Source organism: Oncorhynchus tshawytscha, linkage group LG16, assembly GCF_018296145.1.
Source record: "Oncorhynchus tshawytscha isolate Ot180627B linkage group LG16, Otsh_v2.0, whole genome shotgun sequence".
NCBI lineage: Eukaryota > Metazoa > Chordata > Actinopteri > Salmoniformes > Salmonidae > Oncorhynchus > Oncorhynchus tshawytscha.
Window position 1 is genome coordinate 33,502,596 of NC_056444.1, and position 19,735 is coordinate 33,522,330.

At 45.2% G+C, this 19,735-nt stretch overlaps 1 protein-coding gene across 3 annotated transcripts in view; it reads right to left on the reverse strand.

Moving 5' to 3' along the window:
* Nucleotides 1–18,862, reverse strand: part of LOC112215604 (rho GTPase-activating protein 12) — a 107,358-nt gene extending 88,496 nt beyond the window's left edge. For 2 of the 3 annotated variants that reach the window (XM_024374766.2, XM_024374767.2), the window contains exons 1-2: nt 18,476–18,859; nt 8,685–9,542 (exon numbers count right to left, since the gene is read on the reverse strand). In XM_024374766.2, coding sequence (XP_024230534.1) covers nt 8,685–9,497 — 813 coding nt within the window. In that variant the 5' untranslated portion in view covers nt 9,498–9,542; nt 18,476–18,859. Of the gene's footprint in view, nt 1–8,684; nt 9,543–18,475 lie in introns of all 3 variants that reach the window. The other variant, XM_024374764.2, reaches the window with a different exon arrangement.
* Nucleotides 18,863–19,735: the final 873 nt, after the last annotated feature.

Here is a 19,735-nt window from a genome sequence, read left to right on the forward strand (position 1 = left end):
GTTTGTAGTTTTCAACTCTTGGACTAGCGAATACACAGTGTATGGGGTCAAATTGCACGTCCTAAGGCTTCCACTAGATGTCAACAGTCTTTAGAATGTTGTTTGATGCTTCTACTGTGAAGGAGGGGGAAATGGGAGCTGAATGAGTCAGTGCTCTGGCAGAGTGCCATGAGCTAGTTATGCACGTTCACGTGAGAGTTAGGTTGAGTTCCATTGCATTTCTGAAGACAAAGGAATTCTCCGGTTGGAACATTATTGAAGATTTGTGTTGAAAACATCCTAACATTGTTTCCAACAACAACATTGACGAATACGCTGATTCGGTGAGCGAGTTCATTAGAAAGTGCATTGACGATGTCGTACCCATAGCAAAGATTAAAACATTCCCAAACCAGAAACCGTGGATTGATGGCAGCATTCGCGTGAAACAAAGCGCGAACCACTGCTTTTAACCAGGGCAAGGTGACCGGAAACATGACCGAATACAAACAGTGTAGCTATTCCCTTCGCAAGGCAATCAAACAAGCTAAGCGTCAGTATAGAGACAAAGTAGAGTCACAATTCAACGGCTCAGAAACAAGAGGTATGTGGCAGGGTCTACAGTCAATCACGGATTACAAAAAGAAAACCAGCCCCGTCACGGACCAGGATGTCTTGCTCCCAGGCAGACTAAATCACTTTTTTGCCCGCTTTGAGGACAATAGAGTGCCACTGACACAGCCCGCAACCAAAACCTGCGGACTCTCCTTCACTGCAGCCGAAGTGAGGAAAACATTTAAGCATGTTAACCCTCGCAGGGCTGCAGGCCCAGACGGCATCCCCAGCCGCGTCCTTTCACACACTCAACAGTTTCCCGTGTGTATCAAGAATGGTCCACACCCAAAGGACATCCAGCCAACTTGACACAACTGTTGGAAGCATTGAAGTCAACATGGGCCGGCATCCCTGTGGAACACTTTTGACACCTTGTAGTCCATTCTGAGGGCAAATGGGGGTGCAACTCAATATTAGGAAGGTGTTCCTAATGTTTTGTAAACTCAGTGTATATACTGTATTCTAGTAAAGGCTCATCCTATATAACTACTACTGTACACACCTTTTCTACACTGTCCATAATGTCTATTCACATCATCATATACATATATATTTATATTCCGGACTCGGGTGACATTGCTCACTTGCAAATGTGTATATTTCTTCATTCCTTTTTTGGAGGGGATTTGTGTGTATTGTTTTGTATAGTTAGGTATTACTGCACTGTTGGAGCTAGAAACATATGCATTTCGCTAATACGATAACGTTGGCAAAATATGTGGACATGACCAATACAATTCGATTTAAAATCATAATGAAAGCAGGCTATGAGGTGAAATAGGCTTTGAGAAGTGCTACCTTTATTTTATTACTTCGTTAATGCCATCTTTGGTGTGCTTTGATGTGTTTATCAATGCACAAGCACCTTTTTTCTCTCTCCTGTTGATATTATTCATACAGAAGTGTCATTTTGCGTGAAGTTTAAAATGCATTCTGTCATTACTAACTGTGTAATGTGACACATTTTAACATAAACATTTGGATTTGATTAATACAATGAAATACTGAAATCAGTCGTCTTCCTCAAATTAAGGGGTTAATGACGTAATCTTTGCGAGAGGGAGGGAATCTGATTTCATTGCTCCTCAACCCACGGCTGAGTCATTTAATTCAGGGTAAGTGGAGTTAACCGCGAGTTAGCCTGCCCCGTAGTAGGCTAGATCTGAAAGATTCGTTGCCATAGACATTTACCTGGCTGAAAGGTGAGTCACTTTTGTATGAGCGAGTTGACCAAAGTTAATTCCTACCGAAGTTTCAGGGTCCCCAAGAGGAAACACCAGTGGCGAAAAAGTGGCAGGAGAAGGGGAGTCCTTGCAAGATTAATGTCGAAGGGAAAACCAGCCATCTCTTCCCTTCATTCTATTGGCCAATGTTCGTTTATTGAAGGTAAAGTCACTTGATAATTGTTATCAATGGGACTCTCGTAATTTCTATATACCCTGCCTTTCTGAAACATGGCTTTCGGACAAGATACTCCACATGGCTATCTAACTCGATGGAGTATCCATTCACCGAGCGAACAGGACATTGAATTCAGGTAAATTGAGAGAGTGGTACAGCAAATGGTGTGCTAGTTCTAGCGTCCTCCGTAGGCTATGCTACAGGACTGCTTTGCTAGAGCCGACTGGAATGTGTTCTGGGACTCCGTCGATAGCGTCGGCAAGCTAACCACCTCCTTCACCCGCATCATTAGTGAAGGTTTGCCGCTTCCCCAATCAAAAGCCCTGGATTAACACCAATGTTGGCACTAAACTAGAGGACAGGGCTACAGCACACAGGGCTATCACAGCCAACCCCGATGCTACGGCTGAGGATACAAACAAGTACAAGAAGTCCCACTACGACCTCTGCAGAGCCTTTAAACAAGCAAAAGGACAATATAGGAACAACGTGGAATCCTATTACATAGGCTCTGACACCCGTTGCATGTGGCAGGGCTACAGTCCATTATGGATTACAAATGAAGACCCAAACCGTGATCTGCCCAACAATGCCTCCCTACCAGACGAACTCAATGCATTTTATGCACAGTTCGACAAAAACAACATAGAGCCATGCATGAGGACTCCCGCCGACCCAGGGGACTGGGTGATCTCGCTCCCCGAGGTTGACGTGAGTAAGGTTTTTAATCACACCTGCAAGGCCACAGGGCCAGACGGTATTCAAGGGCGAGTTCTCAGAGAATGCGCAGAACAGCTGGCAGGCTTAGTCACGGTCATTTTCTCTCCCAGTCTGTAATCCCCACATGTCTCAAGCTGACCTCCATCATACCTGTTCACAAGAACTCGAAGGCCAAATGACTACCACCCTGTAGGACTCACATCTGTAATCATGAAGTGCTTTGAAAGGCTGGTTATGGCACAGAACTCCATCATCCCAGACCACTAGGCTTGGGCGATACACCGTTTACCGGAATATTTCGAAATGATTTTCAATACCTTGTTGGGCCTGCCGGGGTGAGTGCTACGCCACTGCTTATAACTAGAAGTTAAGTAGAACTATAAGAAATCTATGATGTGTCCAATAAATGATATCCAGCACAGGGCTCCAGCTATGCATTTGGTTTGCTAACTTGCCAGCTAAGTGGCTAGATGTCAACATCAAGCTTCTCGGTTACAGCAGAGACATTCAACCCTCCTGGACCAAGATCCCAGTTGCCTAAATTGTTTTGTGCATCCCCTCAAAAAAGAATGATATATACAGTGCCAGTCAAAAGTTTGGATACACCTACTCATTCAAGGGTTTTTCTTTCTTTTTACTATTTTCTACATTGTAGATTAATAGTGAAGACATCAAAACTATGAAATAACACATATGGGATCATGTAGTAACCCCCCCAAAAAAGTGTTAAATCAAAATATATTTTAGATTCTTCAAAGTAGCCACCCTTTGCCTTGACGGCATTGCACAGTCTTGGCATTCTCTCAAGGATGGTCAATGGAAACCGGATGCACCGGACCTCAATTTCAATTCTCATAGCAAAAGGACTGAATACTTATGTAAATAAAGGTATTTCAGTTTTTATTGCAATACATTTACAAAAATGTATAAAATACTGTTTTCGCTTCATCATTATGGGCTATTGTGTGTAGATTGATGAGGGGAAAAAAATATTTAATACATTTTAGAATAAGCTGTAACATAACAAAATGTGGGAAAAGTTGAGGGGTCTGAATACTTTCCAAACACACGGTATAAAGGTAACTTACGATCTTGTGATCTTCTTATTTCTAATGTGTCTGTTTTTGTTCTACATTATGTTTTTTATAGTACTACTTATATTGATTACTTGAAACAACCATGTCTGTCTGGCCATCGGTCTCAGAAATGCACCCTATTCCCTATGTAGTGCACCCATGGTGTTCTGGTCAAACGCAGTGCACTACATACAGTATGTATGCTGTGTTCATCTGATCTGATCTGGGTGCATCCCTGGGATCCCTGGGAATAGTGTGCCACTTAGGATGCACCCAGATCAGATGAGAGTCCCGCTAGCAGATTAACACAGCATACGTAAAGGCAGATGGAAATTCATAGATCTGACCTTGGGACAGCTCAGACCAGTTGTTCCTTTTCCACAGATTTACTCCTACATACAGTTTCATTCAAGTTCTGTCATATACACCATTTGTGTTGCTGAGCAAAGCCTGGAAGTCGAGGATATACGGTAGACAACAAAGTGGTGGTGCCCCTTCCATTGGGAGTTGCTGTCATAAAGACATGCGATATGTGATTATATTCAGGGCTATTCAGGGTATGGCTTCTATTATAGAGCAGCGGTTCCCCAAAAACAATTCCCAGGGCCCCCCTTTTCCCATTCACACCCACCCCCTTTTTTTTATTACAGTAAATAAAATAAAAAATAAAAATATGATTAATTTAAGACTCCTCGACATTAGAAGGTCAAAGATATCCCCGTGTGCAGAGTCAAGTCTTCCTCTGGCATTTGACCACTTGTTTCTAGCCTAAAGCATCGCAGAGTTATGCGTTGTTATAATTAGATTTATACAATCACGAATTCGGGAACCAAAGAGCATCTTGCAGAATAGTCCAAATCAAGGATGCAGGGTTACAGAGTAAGATAGGGGTCACATCTCGCCATCGTACGGCGTACATACGCTCACACCTCTCAGAGATTGTTTTGTCTGATGGGCAGAAAAGCGTGGGGGTTGTCTCAGGCAGAGCAAGGCAAGCAGCCAACAAGTTCCACTGCCTGGCTGGCACCAGAAGGGAAAGCCACAGACAAACAACAGCGCCATGAAGCAATGCCTGCATCATTCTCTCTCTACTCAATGACACATTGGGGGGAGGGGAAGGGAGAGAGAGAATGACTACCCTCACAGACCCAGAGAGAACAGAAAGAAGATATCTAGTCAGTTGCACAACTAAATGCTTTCAACCTAATTTAACATTTAACTCAACCCCTCTGAACCAACCCCAACCCCTCTGAACCAACTGCCTTACTCAAGGGCAGAAAGGCAGTTCTTCCACCTTGCCGGCTCGAGAATTTGAACAAGCAATCTTTCGTTACTGGCCCAACACTCTTAACCACTAAGCTGTCTACAGATAGTGATATATGATGTTTATTGGGTCTCGTATATGATACACATGACACACAATGTGCTACAAAAATAACCTAGTATGGACAAGTGAAAAATAACAAGCTTTAAAAATGGTACAGCTTGGCCGCAGTAAAGGGTGGCCCACATCATGTCCTTTAAAGAACTGAAATACCACTCCATACAGACGCCAGTCAGGGTCTTGAGCAGTAAGGAAAGAGGTTTATTTTGACAATCCTTTAAGAGCATAGGAGCTGTGCTTTTAGAAGAGCAAGGAAGGGATGGGGGAGGGGTTGTCAGCGGAATCTAAATGGGACTCAGGGGTGACATTGCCAACGAACCCATCGGACCAAAGCTGTGAATCAACCAGAGAAATGTGGGCCACCTGATCCTATAGCTACTACTGGCCTAACAGAGCCCTACAGAGAAGGGAATTAGGGTAGGGAGAATATGGTAACACAGAGGTTTACTATCCTTCACTGATCTGATCAAATCAATTTAGGCTAGGGAGACGAGCTGGCACTGGCTCAGGCTAGCTCGTCACTGACAAATCCTCACACACATTCAATGATTCTCTATCCTATGGAGGGAGAAGGATAAAGGCAAGGGGGTAGAGGGAAGGAGGGGATACAGGCAAGGGGAGGGGGAGGGGATACAGGAAGGAGGGAAGGAGGGGATACAGGCAAGGGAGGGGAGGGAAGGAGGGGATACAGGCAAGGGAGGAGATGGGAGGGGATACAGGCAAAGGTGATGGAAGGGGATACAGGCAAGGGATGAGAGGGGAGGAGATGGAAGGAGGGGATACAGGCAAGGGAGGAGATGGAAGGAGGGGATACAGGCGAAGGGAAGAGAGGGAAGGAGGGATAGAGGAGGGAAGGACAGACAAGGGATGAGTGGGGAGGAGGAGGGGATACAGGCAAAGGGGGAAGAGGGGAGGGAGGGAGGATGGAAGGGGATAAAGGCAAGGGAGGAAAGGGGAGGAGGGGATACAGGCGAAGGGAAGAGAGGGAAGGGAAGGAGGGAAGGGGATACAGGCAAGGGAGGAGATGGAAGGAGGGATACAGGCTAGGGAGGAGAGGGAAGGAGGGGATAAAGGCAAGGGAGGCTAGGGAGGAAGGAGGGGATACAGGCAAGGGAGGAAGGAGGGGATACAGGCAAGGGAGGGATGGAAGGAGGGAAGGATGGAAGGGGGATAAAGGCAAGGGAGGAGAGGGGAGGAGGGGATACAGGTGAAGGGAAGAGAGGGAAGAGGGGGGAAGGAGGGGATACAGGCAAGGGGGAAGGAGGGGATACAGGCAAGGGAGGAAGGAGGGGATACAGGCAAGGGAGGAGGAGGGGATGGAAGGCAAGGGAGGAAGGGGGATACAGGAGGAAAGGGAAGAGAGGGAAGGAGGGGATACAGGCAAGCGAGGAAGGAGAGGGGATAGGCAGGCAAGAAGGAGGGGGAGGAAGGAGGGGATACAGGCAAGGGAGGAGAGGGAAGGAGGGGATACAGGCAAAGGGGGAGGAGAGGAGGGGATACAGGCAAGGGAGGAGGGGATAAAGGCAAGGGAGGAGGGGAGAGGGGATACAGGCAAGGGAGGGAGAGGAGGGGATACAGGCAAGGGACAGGCAGGGGAGGGAGAGAGACGGAGGGGATACAGGCAGGGGGAGGGGGGATACAGGCAAGGGAGGAGATACAGGCAGGGGAGGGGGGATACAGGCAAGGGGAGGAGGGAGGGAAGGCAAGGGGGAAACAGGCAAGGGAGGAGGGGATACAGGGGAAGGAGGGGATACAGGCAAGGGAGGAGAGGGAAGGAGGGGATACAGGCAAGGGAGGAGAGGGAAGGAGGGAATACAGGCAAGGGAGGAGGGGGAAGGAGGGGATGATAGAAAAAGGGGAAAAGAGGCTTCGTGTAAATGTCTCAGCTCAAAGCGCTTTGCTTCACATACACACTTTTCTGCTGTAACTGTGCAATGACACAGGAATTGAAAGTGTTGGTTGGTTGCACTGCAGGGCCAATCACCTGCATATGGCAACTGGCCACGAAATGACATGGAGCGGGTTTCACCTGACCAGACAGTGAGTGAGCTCCGCGGTTCACTGGCAGAGCCAATTTGCCGTGGGCTAGGCATACGCTCAGTTGCAACTACCCACTACAATCTGTCAAAATAATTATGACAAAAACCCCTTGATGCACAAGTAACATGTAAATGACCGGGGCAAATGTGTATGATTATGGTCACCAGTTTGACAAGCATGAAATTAATTCTGGTGAATTAGACATAATTTTGCATGCAGCTGGTTGGGATTTCATCATTGTTTTACAACAAAACACATTCAAATCTTGTCATGGTCTGCAGACCATTGGTTCCATTCTCTCCCTCTCCTCTAACCCCTAGCACATGGCTTTCACTCTTTGCGCACACACACACACAGTGGGGCGACAGAGCCGAGAAGACTGATCCTCAGCTGATATGACCTAGTTTCTATTCAAGCCCAGGCCCTCTCTTTGTTCCTCAGCCGCCTTCTGCCTCCTTCTCGACAAAGAACCTTCACATAATCTACCCATAGCTTGAATTTAGAAAGAACCTTAAAAAAAAAATGCTCCCAAATCCATCTGCTCCTTCTGTAGACCACCACCTCCTTCACAGGAGGGACTCCTCTTGTCATTTTATTCACGGGTTCATTCATTTACACCTCAGACTGAGACAGACCGGATGATCCAGGCCTCTCCTGATGATGATAATGAGTCATCATGGAGGTGGGAGGAGGAGACCTACATGATCAACCTTGGTGAGGTCTGCGAGTTACACACATGCTGTTGCTGAGGTGGACACTCAACTGAGACTCCCATGGCTCTCTGCTCTAGACTTGGAGGCTCCCAGAGCCATTCTACCCGCTTGCTGAGAGAGAGAGACCTGTTGGTACAAAGGAAAGTTTAGGCTCCAAACTCATCAGCACTATATTCCACTGTTGAAGTTGACCCCTCAAAACTGACCTCATCAGCAACTACATCCAAAACCTGACACCTGCTTCATGGATCAGCATATCACTCCAGTGTATGTCCCGTGTAGGTCCGACAACCACACTCAATTACAGAACCTTCAGATTTAACAGTGGTGCTATGAACACCCTATTTAGTCTTTAAATGGCCCAACGCGAACACGAGGAGCATCTACCCCCCACCACCTTTATTAATAGGCACCTGCAGCAACTGTTGCTGCTCTTGTCAGATCTGGCAAATGAGGCCAAGAGTATTCAAGGCAATGGGGTGGAATAAAACAGCATTGTCCATGGGGGCTGGTGAACGAAGGCAGCTCCGCAGGACACAGTGGAGGAGAGACCCGCAATCAATCAAAATCTAATCTGACAGGAGGGAGAGATGGGAAGGAGGACACTTATCAGCTAATGTCTTCAAGCTAGCCAGGGACATGGATGAAAAAGAGAGCAAGGGAGAAAAGAGGATGCTGGATAGAGAAAGGGCTGTAATAATCATGGGTGTGTCGGTTCCCATTTAAGAACAGCATGTTCATCATACTGTCTCCTACCTGCATGTGTTCAGCAGAGCTGCTACTTAGGTCGTCTCCAGACTCCGAGTCGTTCCGGAGCGTCTCTGACCCCTCCCCCGGGGAGTCGCCAGAAGAGGAGGGGGTCTGTTCTGTATCATCACTTCCCTGGTGGTGTTTATGGTCGTTGTAAGGGGCCCTGGGGGGCGGAGAGTCCGCCCGCATCCGTGGTAACGTGGAGTTGTTGCTGTGGTGATGGTTATTGTTGTTGTGTAGGAGCACCAGCTCGGCTACACCAGGGGGCTTGCTGTGCCGCGGGCTGCCCGGGTTCTGGTTGGCGTCCTTGGTCAGAGCGGGCAGGGTGACGTGCACCGGAAAGGGCGACGGCGTGGAGGAGGGCGACGGACGCCCAAAACTAGACATCTCCTGAGGCAGCCTGTTGTTGAGGTTCTCATTGGACGCTCTGCATATATCCAGAACTGTAGGCTTCACACGGAACGCCCCACTCACCCCACCAATCCCGCATGACATGAGAGGCTTCTGAGGGGGCATGAGCGCCCGGCGCACTTCCCTGACGTACTGTGCTGGGACATAGAAGGCTTTCATCCCCTCCTCCTTCCTCACCTGCCACCAGTCCTCGTTGGTCTTCCTGACCAGCATGTAGCACTCCCCCTGCCTGATGGAGATCAGCTTGTCCTTGGCCGTGTACTCATAGTCGTACTCCACCTCCACGTACACCTGGCCTGGGGCGATGGTGGGCACATCCACCCCGCCGCCATGCCCATCTCTGTCAGCCATGATGGTGTTGACCTCTTCTAACCGTGTCGACCTTTGACCTCTATTGGTGCTCAGCATTGGAGTGCTGGGGGGATCCACATCTCTCACTGGGGATCAGCTAGACTGCAGGGAGAAGAAAATAGGAAGGTTTCAGTTCAGGTTTCATTTTTGACTGCATTATTTAGCGGTTTTATGCTAAACCAAAGCCAATTGACCTCTGGGAAAAATCAAGTTAAAACTTGATCCTGCCAAAGACTATTATTGTTCTCCAAGGCTGGTACCTTCTTTCATCACAGGCTAAGGACATCATTTCTACCCCCTACCGACCACCCTGACCCTGCATAAAGACGGTACTTTTACAGCCCTGTGTCTGAATGGGATTGAAACTTTAATGTAATCCAACACAAACAGACACTACTACTCACCACAACAACACTCGCCTTTAAATCCTACTTTATTACGGACTTCCTCCCACAAGTCTCTCTCAGACAACACTGGCATGATGTCACAAGCTATTCTCAGTAAGTGAAGATCATACAGGTGCTAATTCACTCATTTTCAAAACCAGCTTTAAACCCACAGAATCAGAAACAGAAAGAGATGGCTGCGGCTACAGATATGACTGGATAGGAAATCCACAGCGGAAACCTCAACTAACCTCAAAAGGAACACAGGTGAGGCCAGCCTGACCCCAATCACCTGAACCCACACACACACACACACACAGAGCCTTCTTGTGATCAGATGACAATGGCAGAGAGACACACTGTCCTAAATAAAGCCTAAAATGGCCAGAGTTGCATATAGTATTACAAATATAGGTCTACTATAAATAAAGCAAAAACAGTAGCCTACTGGCACCACAGCCTTATTTGGAATATTTAAGGCTCTGACTGGAGCTAGCCATTTCCTTCGGTTTCTCAGAGGACACAAAATCCCTTACTTCATTCACATTTTACTGCATCTAGTGACAGCCAAGACCCTCCTCCCCTTGTTTTCTTGACTGGGAACTGGGTCTTCCTCTGGTTTGGAAGCACTGTCAGTGATCTACAGTATCTGACATTGAAAATCCCCATCAACATCAACGCAAGGTTCAAGGGCTCCCCTGCCAGAGTAGCTTCCATCCATAACTCCCTCGTGTCAGATAATCTTTATGCTCCTTTAAATAGCAGCACCCACTGCAGTCTGTCTGACATCCCGAAGAGGCAGGAAAAAGCAGGTGCTTTTCTGAGGCGTGAGTCTATGCTGTATCTATATAGAGGATGGTCCCTCGTATGTAAAGGGATATGAACGCACACATTTAGCCACGGTGGCAGAGGACACACACAACAGCCTCCCACCAAGAATAGATATCTGGTAGTTACAGTGGTCTGGGAGTGAGTGTGAGTGACAGAGAATAGGCTATCACAGAGCGACGACTGTACACCGATCAGGATGGTCTACTACAGAGCAATTCCACGTTAACGGAAATACTTAATTAACAGAAGTATTGTCTCACTTTAAAATGCATGCCAAACAAGAACCATTGATTTCAAAGTGTAACAATCCATATAACTACGCACAGGACCTCAGCCACCTGAGGAACAAGCTGCGGCTATGGAACCCTGAACTATTCCCCAGACGTGATACATTGTCCCGGACCTGCTGTTTTCCAGCCCCTCCCCCTCTCTACCGCACCTGCTGTTATGACCTCTGAATGCTCGGCTATGAAAAGCCAACTGACATTTACTCCTGAGGTGCTGACCTTTTGCACCCTCAACAACCACTGTGATTATTATTTGACCCTGCTGGTCATCTATGAACGTTTGAACATCTTGAAGAATGATCTGGCCTTAATGGCCATGAACAGTTGAAGTCAGAAGTTTACATACACCTTAGCCAAATAGATTTAAATCTCAGTTTCTCACAATTCCTGACATTTAGTCCTAGTAAAAATTCCCTGTCTTAGGTCAGTTTGATGATCCTCTTTATTTTATGAATGTGAAATGTCAGAATAATAGTAGAGGGAATTATTTATTTCAGGTTTTATTTCTTCGTCACATTCCCAGTGGGTCAGCAGTTTACATCTACCAAATACTAATTGAATGTCAGTGTTTAAATTGTTTAACTTGGGTCAAACGTTTTCGGTAGCCTTCCACAAGCTTCCCACAATAAGTTGGTTGAATTTTGGCACATTCCTCCTGACAGAGCTGGTGTAACTGAGTCAGGTTTGTAGGCCTCCTTGCTCGCACACGCTTTTTCAGTTCTGTCCACAAATGTTCTATAGGATTGAGGTCAGGGCTTTGTGATGGCCACTCCAATACCTTGACACAACTTCTGGAAGTAAGCTTGAGGTCATTGTCCATTTGGAAAATCCATTAGCAACCAAGCTTTAACTTCCTGACTGACGTCTTGAGACATTGCTTCAATATATCCACATAATTTTCCTGGCTCATGATGCCATCTATTTTGTGAAGCACCCCCACAACATGATGCTGCTACCCCCGTGCTTCACCGTTGGGATGGTGTTCTTCGGCTTGCAAGCCTCCTCCTTTTTCCTCCAAACGATGGTCACTATGGCCAAACAGTTTTAATTTTGTTTCATCAGACTAGAGGACATTTCTTGAAAAAGTACTATTTTTCTCCCCATGTGCAGTTGCAAACCGTAGTCTGTCTTTTTTTATTGCGGTTTTGGAGCAGTGGCTTCTTACTTGCTGAGCGGCCTTTCAGGTTATGTCGATATAGGACTCATTTTACTGTGGATATAGATACTTTTGTACCTGTTTCCTCCAGCATCTTCACAAGGTCCTCCTGCTGTTGTTCTGGGATTGATTTACACTTTTCGCACCAAAGTACTTTCATCTCTTGAAGACAGAATCTCCTTCCTGAGCGGTATGATGGCTGCGTGGTCCCATGGTGTTAATACTTGCGTACTGTTGTTTGTACAGGTGAACGTGGTACCTTCAGGAGTTTGGAAATTGCTCCCAAGGATGAACCAGACTTGTGGAGGTCTACAATTGTTTTTCAGAGGTCTTGGCTGATTTATTTTTATTTTCCCATGAGGTCAAGCAAAGAGGCACTGAGTTTGAAGTTAGACCTTGAAATACATCCACAGGTACACCTCCAATTGACTCAAATTATGTCAATTAGCCTATCAGAAGCTTCTAAAGCCATGACATCATTTTCTGGAATTTTCCAAGCTGTTTAAAGGCACAGTCAACTTAGTGTATGTAAACTTCTGACCCACTGGAATTGTGATACAGTGAATTATAAGTGAAATAATCTGTCTGTAAACAATTGTTGGAAAAATGACTTTTGTCATGCACAGAGTAGATGTCCTAACCGACTTATCAAAACTATAGTTTGTTAACAAGAAATTTGTGGAGTGGTTGAAAAATGTTTTAATGATGCCAACCTAAGTGTATGTAACCCTCCGACTTCAACTGTATATATCCTGGTCACGGACCAGGATGTCTTGCTCCCAGGCAGACTAAATAACTTTTTGCCCGCTTTGAGGACAATACAGTGCCACTGACACGGCCTGCAACGAAAACATGCGGTCTCTCCTTCACTGCAGTCGAGGTGAGTAAGACATTTAAACGTGTTAACCCTCGCAAGGCTGCAGGCCCAGACGGCATCCCCAGCCGCGCCCTCAGAGCATGCGCAGACCAGCTGGCCGGTGTGTTTACGGACATATTCAATCAATCCCTATACCAGTCTGCTGTTCCCACATGCTTCAAGAGGGCCACCATTGTTCCTGTTCCCAAGAAAGCTAAGGTAACTGAGCTAACGACTACCGCCCGTAGCACTCACTTCCGTCATCATGAAGTGCTTTGAGAGACTAGTCAAGGACCATATCACCTCCACCCTACCTGACACCCTAGACCCACTCCAATTTGCTTACCGCCCAAATAGGTCCACAGACGATGCAATCTCAACCACACTGCACACTGCCCTAACCCATCTGGACAAGAGGAATACCTATGTGAGAATGCTGTTCATCGACTACAGCTCGGCATTCAACACCATAGTACCCTCCAAGCTCGTCATCAAGCTCGAGACCCTGGGTCTCGACCCCGCCCTGTGCAACTGGGTACTGGACTTCCTGACGGGCTGCCCCCAGGTGGTGAGGGTAGGCAACAACATCTCCTCCCTGCTGATCCTCAACACTGGGGCCCCACAAGGGTGCGTTCTGAGCCCTCTCCTGTACTCCCTGTTCACCCACGACTGCGTGGCCACGCACGCTCCAACTCAATCATCAAGTTTGCGGACGACACAACAGTGGTAGGCTTGATTACCAACAACGACGAGACGGCCTACAGGGAGGAGGTGAGGGATCATCAAGGACATCAACCACCCGAGCCACTGCCTGTTCACCCCGCTATCATCCAGAAGGCGAGGTCAGTACAGGTGCATCAAAGCTGGGACCGAGAGACTGAAAAACAGCTTCTATCTCAAGGCCATCAGACTGTTAAACAGCCACCACTAACATTGAGTGGCTGCTGCCAACACACTGACACTGACACTGACTCAACTCCAGCCACTTTAATAATGGGAATTTATGTAAATATATCACTAGCCACTTTAAACAATGCTACCTTATATAATGTTACTTACCCTACATTATTCATCTCATATGCATACGTATATACTGTACTCTATATCATCGACTGCATCCTTATGTAATACATGTATCACTAGCCACTTTAACTATGCCACTTTGTTTACATATTCATCTCATATGTATATACTGTACTCGATACCATCTACTGTATCTTGCCTATGCTGCTCTGTACGATCACTCATTCATATATCCTTATGTACATATTCTTTATCCCCTTACACTGTGTATAAGACAGTAGTTTTGGAATTGTTAGTTAGATTACTTGTTGGTTATTACTGCATTGTCGGAACTAGAAGCACAAGCATTTCGCTACACTCGCATTAACATCTGCTAACCATGTGTATGTGAGAAATAAAATTTGATTTGATTTGATTTTGATTTGATATACACTACCGTTCAAAAGTTTGGGGTCACTTCGTAATGTCCTTGTTTTTTAAAGAAAAGCACATTTTTTGCACATTAAAATCACATCAAATTAATCAGAAATACAGTATAAATATTGTTGATGTTGTAAATGAATATTGTAGCTGGAAACGGCTGATTTTGTATGGAATATCTACATAGGCGTACAGAGGCCCATTATCAGCAACCATCACTCCTGTGTTCCAATGTCACATTGTGTTAGCTAATCCAAGTTCATCATTTTAAAAGGCTAATTGATAATTATAAAATCATTTTGCAATTACGTTAGCACAGCTGAAAACTGTTGTCCTAATTAAAGAAGCAATAAAACGGTACTTCTTTAGACTAGTTGAGTATCTGAAGCATCAGCATTTGTGGGTTCGATTACAGGCTCAAAGTGGCCAGAAACAAAGACCTTTCTTCTGAATCTCGTCAGTGTATTCTTGTTCTGAGAAATGAAGGCTATTACATGTGAGAAATTGCCAAGAAACTGAAGATCTGGTACAACGCTGTGTACTAGTCCCTTCACAGAACAGCGCATACTGGCTCTAACCAGAATAAAAATAGGAGTGGGAGGCCCCGGTGCACAACTGAGCAAGAGGACAAGTACATTAGAGGGTCTAGTTTGAGAAACAGACACCTCACAAGTCTTCAACTGACAGATAAAAGATTAAGATGGGCAAAAGAACACAGACACAGGAAGTCTGCTATGAAGGCCAGCATCCCGGAATCAAGAAATTGGTTATTCATTTTGAGGATTTTGCAGAGGATATCTTCGTCGCACAATTTTACATCTAACTAACATGTTTGGTGCACTATTTCTCAAAGAAAAAAATGTGCATGAAAACAAGCGCTCGTTGAATGACAACAAAAATACTTTATTGAAGAATCCCTACAGTTGACCTATCATGGAAGAAGGGGTGTAGACTTTGGCTCCCGAACATCGGCTGGCCCCGAGAAAACAATTGTGTGCCCGAAGTCCAAAACGTCACAAAATGTTAATATACGCACAAACTCTTTCCGAACTGTTCCGCCTAGGAAGCATGTGGAGGCCGTATGTGTACTTCTGTCACACGTCCTCTCGTGTCACACACAGGAACCAGAGCTCTCCCTCTTCAGCTTACACTACCCAGCATATCTATGGGTGTGAAGAGGGGAGACTGACTTACTCTCTGACACACACATGGTGAAAGAGGAGGGACTGGAGACTGCCATTAATACCGATAACAGCAACACGAGTGGTGCTGCATACCCACAGCAATCACTCCCTAACAGGCTCACATACCTTTTCATCATGCCACCACCTCCTAAGATGGATGATTCACTTTGTTTGGGCACTCTGTAGCCTCATTTCATACTGTACACATTGTAACCAAATGGTATATTGTTCCTTGTAATGTATTGCATGATATACATTAGTGATATACAGTAAGTGTTGGCTAGAGTAGACAGAGAATGGGACAAGGCATTATGTTTGTATGAGTTATACATTAGGCTCCTTTTCCCCAAGGAGGCAGTGTCATTATATCTAAAGACCATATGACTGTTAATATTACGTTTATAACTAATCTACAGTTCTAACAAAAAGTTGCTCTCCGTAATATTCCTGGTCTGAGATTTCCATGGCAACACAATTGAACCAATGGATGACTTTTATGGAAGAGGTGTCAATCAAACCCACAACAAACCTCAAAACCCAGATAAGAAAACTGGTGATGGAGCCGAAGCATTACTTCCGACACTTAAATCAACCCATTCTAAACTACAGCTAACTGTAAATTCGGCTGACTTCTGGGAAACAATGAAAGTGACAGCTTGAGTAACAGTGTTTTTGAAGACCAACTCCCCTCTCTCTGTCTGCATCCCAAATAGAACCCTGTTTCCCCTATGGGCCCTGGCCAAAAGTAGTGCAGAATATAGGGAATAGGGTGCTATTTGGGGCACAAACTCCGACAGATGTGTCATTAATTTCTGTGGCAGGCTGTGAAACAGGAAACAGGGAATTGCAATCCATCTCAGATAAATTCTCTGCTCTAAGAAGAACAAATTACAGTCAGTCCTTAAGCAATATAAGCCAACTAGTTGCTCTGTTATTGATTAAAATCAAAACAGCAGACAAGTAAAAAAATACCTTTCAAAATGGCAATGGCTCACCTTTGGGAGGTTTCACCCTATTGAATGAGCTCCAAAATACTAGGCGACTTGTTGATTACCCTCTTTTATACCGCACATAATAGGGTATTATTCATGCTTATCTTGATGTTCAGTTCACCTGTAGGCTATGCACCAATAAGATCTATAAGCGCCCCATGATAAGATCTAAAGTGGGGTGTCAAACATATGGCCCATGGGGAATACATTCATACAGTTTCTTGACTGTGTCCAGAGCTCTCTAATAATCACCGAAATGAAAGCTAGACAGTCAGGGAACATCAAAAATTCGAAAAACGATGGCTAGAAGAATTTTTTTTTTTTCCAAACTTTGAAGGGAATGAAATATAACCCGTGAACAGTGCAGCCCCCCGGAACTCATTGAAGACTGAATGCGGCCCGAGGGGCAAAATCTGTTTGACACCCCTGATCTTAAGCATCAGTTTATTGTGACGATCTCTCCATCCATCCACAGCCACACACTAAATGGATCGTTGGAAATTATTATGTAGAACAATATGTCCTATTATTAGAAAGAAACAAATCGGACAAACTGGGGGACCTGTCCTACGGTCTGAGGATGATGGATGGATTATCATTATGTAAGGAACATTAACTATCCTTTCATTTTCACACATCTACGCATCGCTGGCCATGCAAGCACCACAACACTGAGATTCTACATGCCTTTGTCCCAGTGGTTCTATTGGAAACAGAATAACAGATGTCACCAAGGCTGTGCGGTAGCCAACAACATGTGCATATAGGCCTACTGCTGTTCAAATGTTTTCCCAATTGTAGTTGCAAATTGGTGTGTGGATGGGGATAAGTAATGGTGCAAAGAAGCATTGCATTAAACAACTTGGCAAAGCAAAAACATGGATTTAATATCTTTGAGGTTTTTTTGTTTGTTGTAGAACCACCTGCAACTGGAAACGGACATTTAACCGAATCAAAAACGAAGAAAGTATCGCCAAGAAAAAAATGGGTAGTTTATAAATCTATGGCGGTGGTTTCTATGGGGCTTTCCTGTAACGCCCAGTAATGGACACCAAAAATCATGTAACTAGGCTCCAGCAGACCTGCTCTGACTTGGAGCCAAGGCAAGGTCTTGGGTACCTTTCAGCTCTCATTTACATAACAATGGCTAACTTTAACACCGTTTCACAAAGCAACAGTCTTGAATGATGGAGGTTGTTGATTCTGCTGGCCAGTCTTTTATTCCATAACTCCCTGGTGGAAACACAATAACACTAGAGCTAACATTAACATAAAACACTGGCGACACGCTGGTGTGGTGGTAAGTCTAGATGGAAAAGCACCATTCAAATACAACAAAAGGAGTTTAATCCATATTCAATTTCAACAAAAGCCCCCGACGAGACAGAAACGCTCATTCCCAAACCAGGAAAGTCTGGCTAGTGCCACTAATAGCCACTAACGTTAGTTGTGGTGCAGACAAAGCTGAGGAAAAAAATATCCTTTAAGAAACATTTGACACAGATGTGATATATCATATCAAACTGTTAGACCTGTTGGGAATAATATGTTTACCAATTGTAGGCTACCTATGCTAAGAAAGCAATGCGTTGTACAAAAATGTAGCCAGTGTTCCACGTGAAAAACCACGTACATTACAACCAAAACAATATTGGCACCCCGATATCACCCAGCGTTGTAGCCTAAATATCAAAACAGAGTTCACGTTTATAAATATAGTTATGTTACTACACCACAACAACAGTAGGTTCTAATGCACCCCTCTGTGAAGAAACTCGAGGTCAAAGAAACCAAAGTAGCCAGTCGTTTTTGCAACTATGCATCACAACAAGGTAACTCTGGAAGTAACCAATAACTATCTGCGGTCTTGCGATGAATGATGTAACGTAAGCCTACACACCTTTTTAACGGTATCTCCTTTCTCTTCAAAGAATAAGCTGGCCAACGGCGGTTTGTTTTGTGCGGAACTTTTCCTCCAGATATATCAGTGATCTTAGCTGCTCCAGTACGCGACTCGAGTACGCTAGCTCTGTATTCAGTGTTCCCAATCCCCCGCCTCGTTTTCACTCTGCCGTGGTGCTGTCGCTTGTGAGCGCTGGGTTGGTCGGTTCTCCCACCCTGCCTGCCTTGCCTGTGTCTGTCTGCCTCTCTGTCTGTCTGCCAACTTTGATGGACGATAGGCTACTCCTGGCATGCCATCTGGTGGTCAATAGTCTCACCTAGTGGCAATAGGCTACCACTTGCTTTCCTTGAAAGCTATTCTACCAGTCTTAATTTCGAAAATAGGTTATTTGTTCAAAATTACAGTTTAATTTGTAACAAATGTAGTTTATTGGTTTAGCCTATAGGCTACTATATCCCATGCCACATGTGTAACGTGATGGGGTTGATATGGGTCTCTCTTAGTCGCAATGATCTGACAATTGAAATACAATGGTCTGGTGATCATCAAGACAGCTCCTAATTTACCGTCTCGGTTTCTTGAGTCACCATCGGTTACCATCTCAAGCCAAATCTGTGACAGACGTTTCAAGACTGACCCACAATTATCTAATTATTTAATAATAGATTACGGGGGATTTTGGAGTTGCCAAATTCGGATTTGGATTTGTCCAAATTATCCGCACCAAAAATAAATCAGCATTCTTTCTAAGAAAAAGCCAGTCTAAAAGCCAGTCCTGGCAAAGCTAAGTAAAAGAATTACTGAAAACATATCACCAAAATGTACAATAGCTTGTTTTTTCCACTCATCAGATTCCGTTATTTTGATAGTGTGTGACTGTACCATAGCGTGCTCTGCTGGTGTGAATGGGCCAGTGCATCCAACGGCACATTACCTGCTACAGAATGCAGGTAACCTACTGGTAGGGCAGGGCAATCAATGCCATGAGCAACAAGCATTTTTAAACTACGTGTACTATTATCAGACAAGGGTGTGGTCTTGACTCAGTATGATATATGGACCCCATCCTTTCCATGTGATAAAAACTCCAACCAAGAGGCAACATTCACTTTTAACAAAGAAGCAGGTTTATCAACTTCCACTGGCCTCCAAGTTGCCGATTTTCCTCTCCATTTCGCTTCTCAATTCATTGATTTTGGAAAGCAAGGTTGGAGAGCGTTTCCTTCCCGTTCCTGATGAAAAAAAGTTGACCACGAT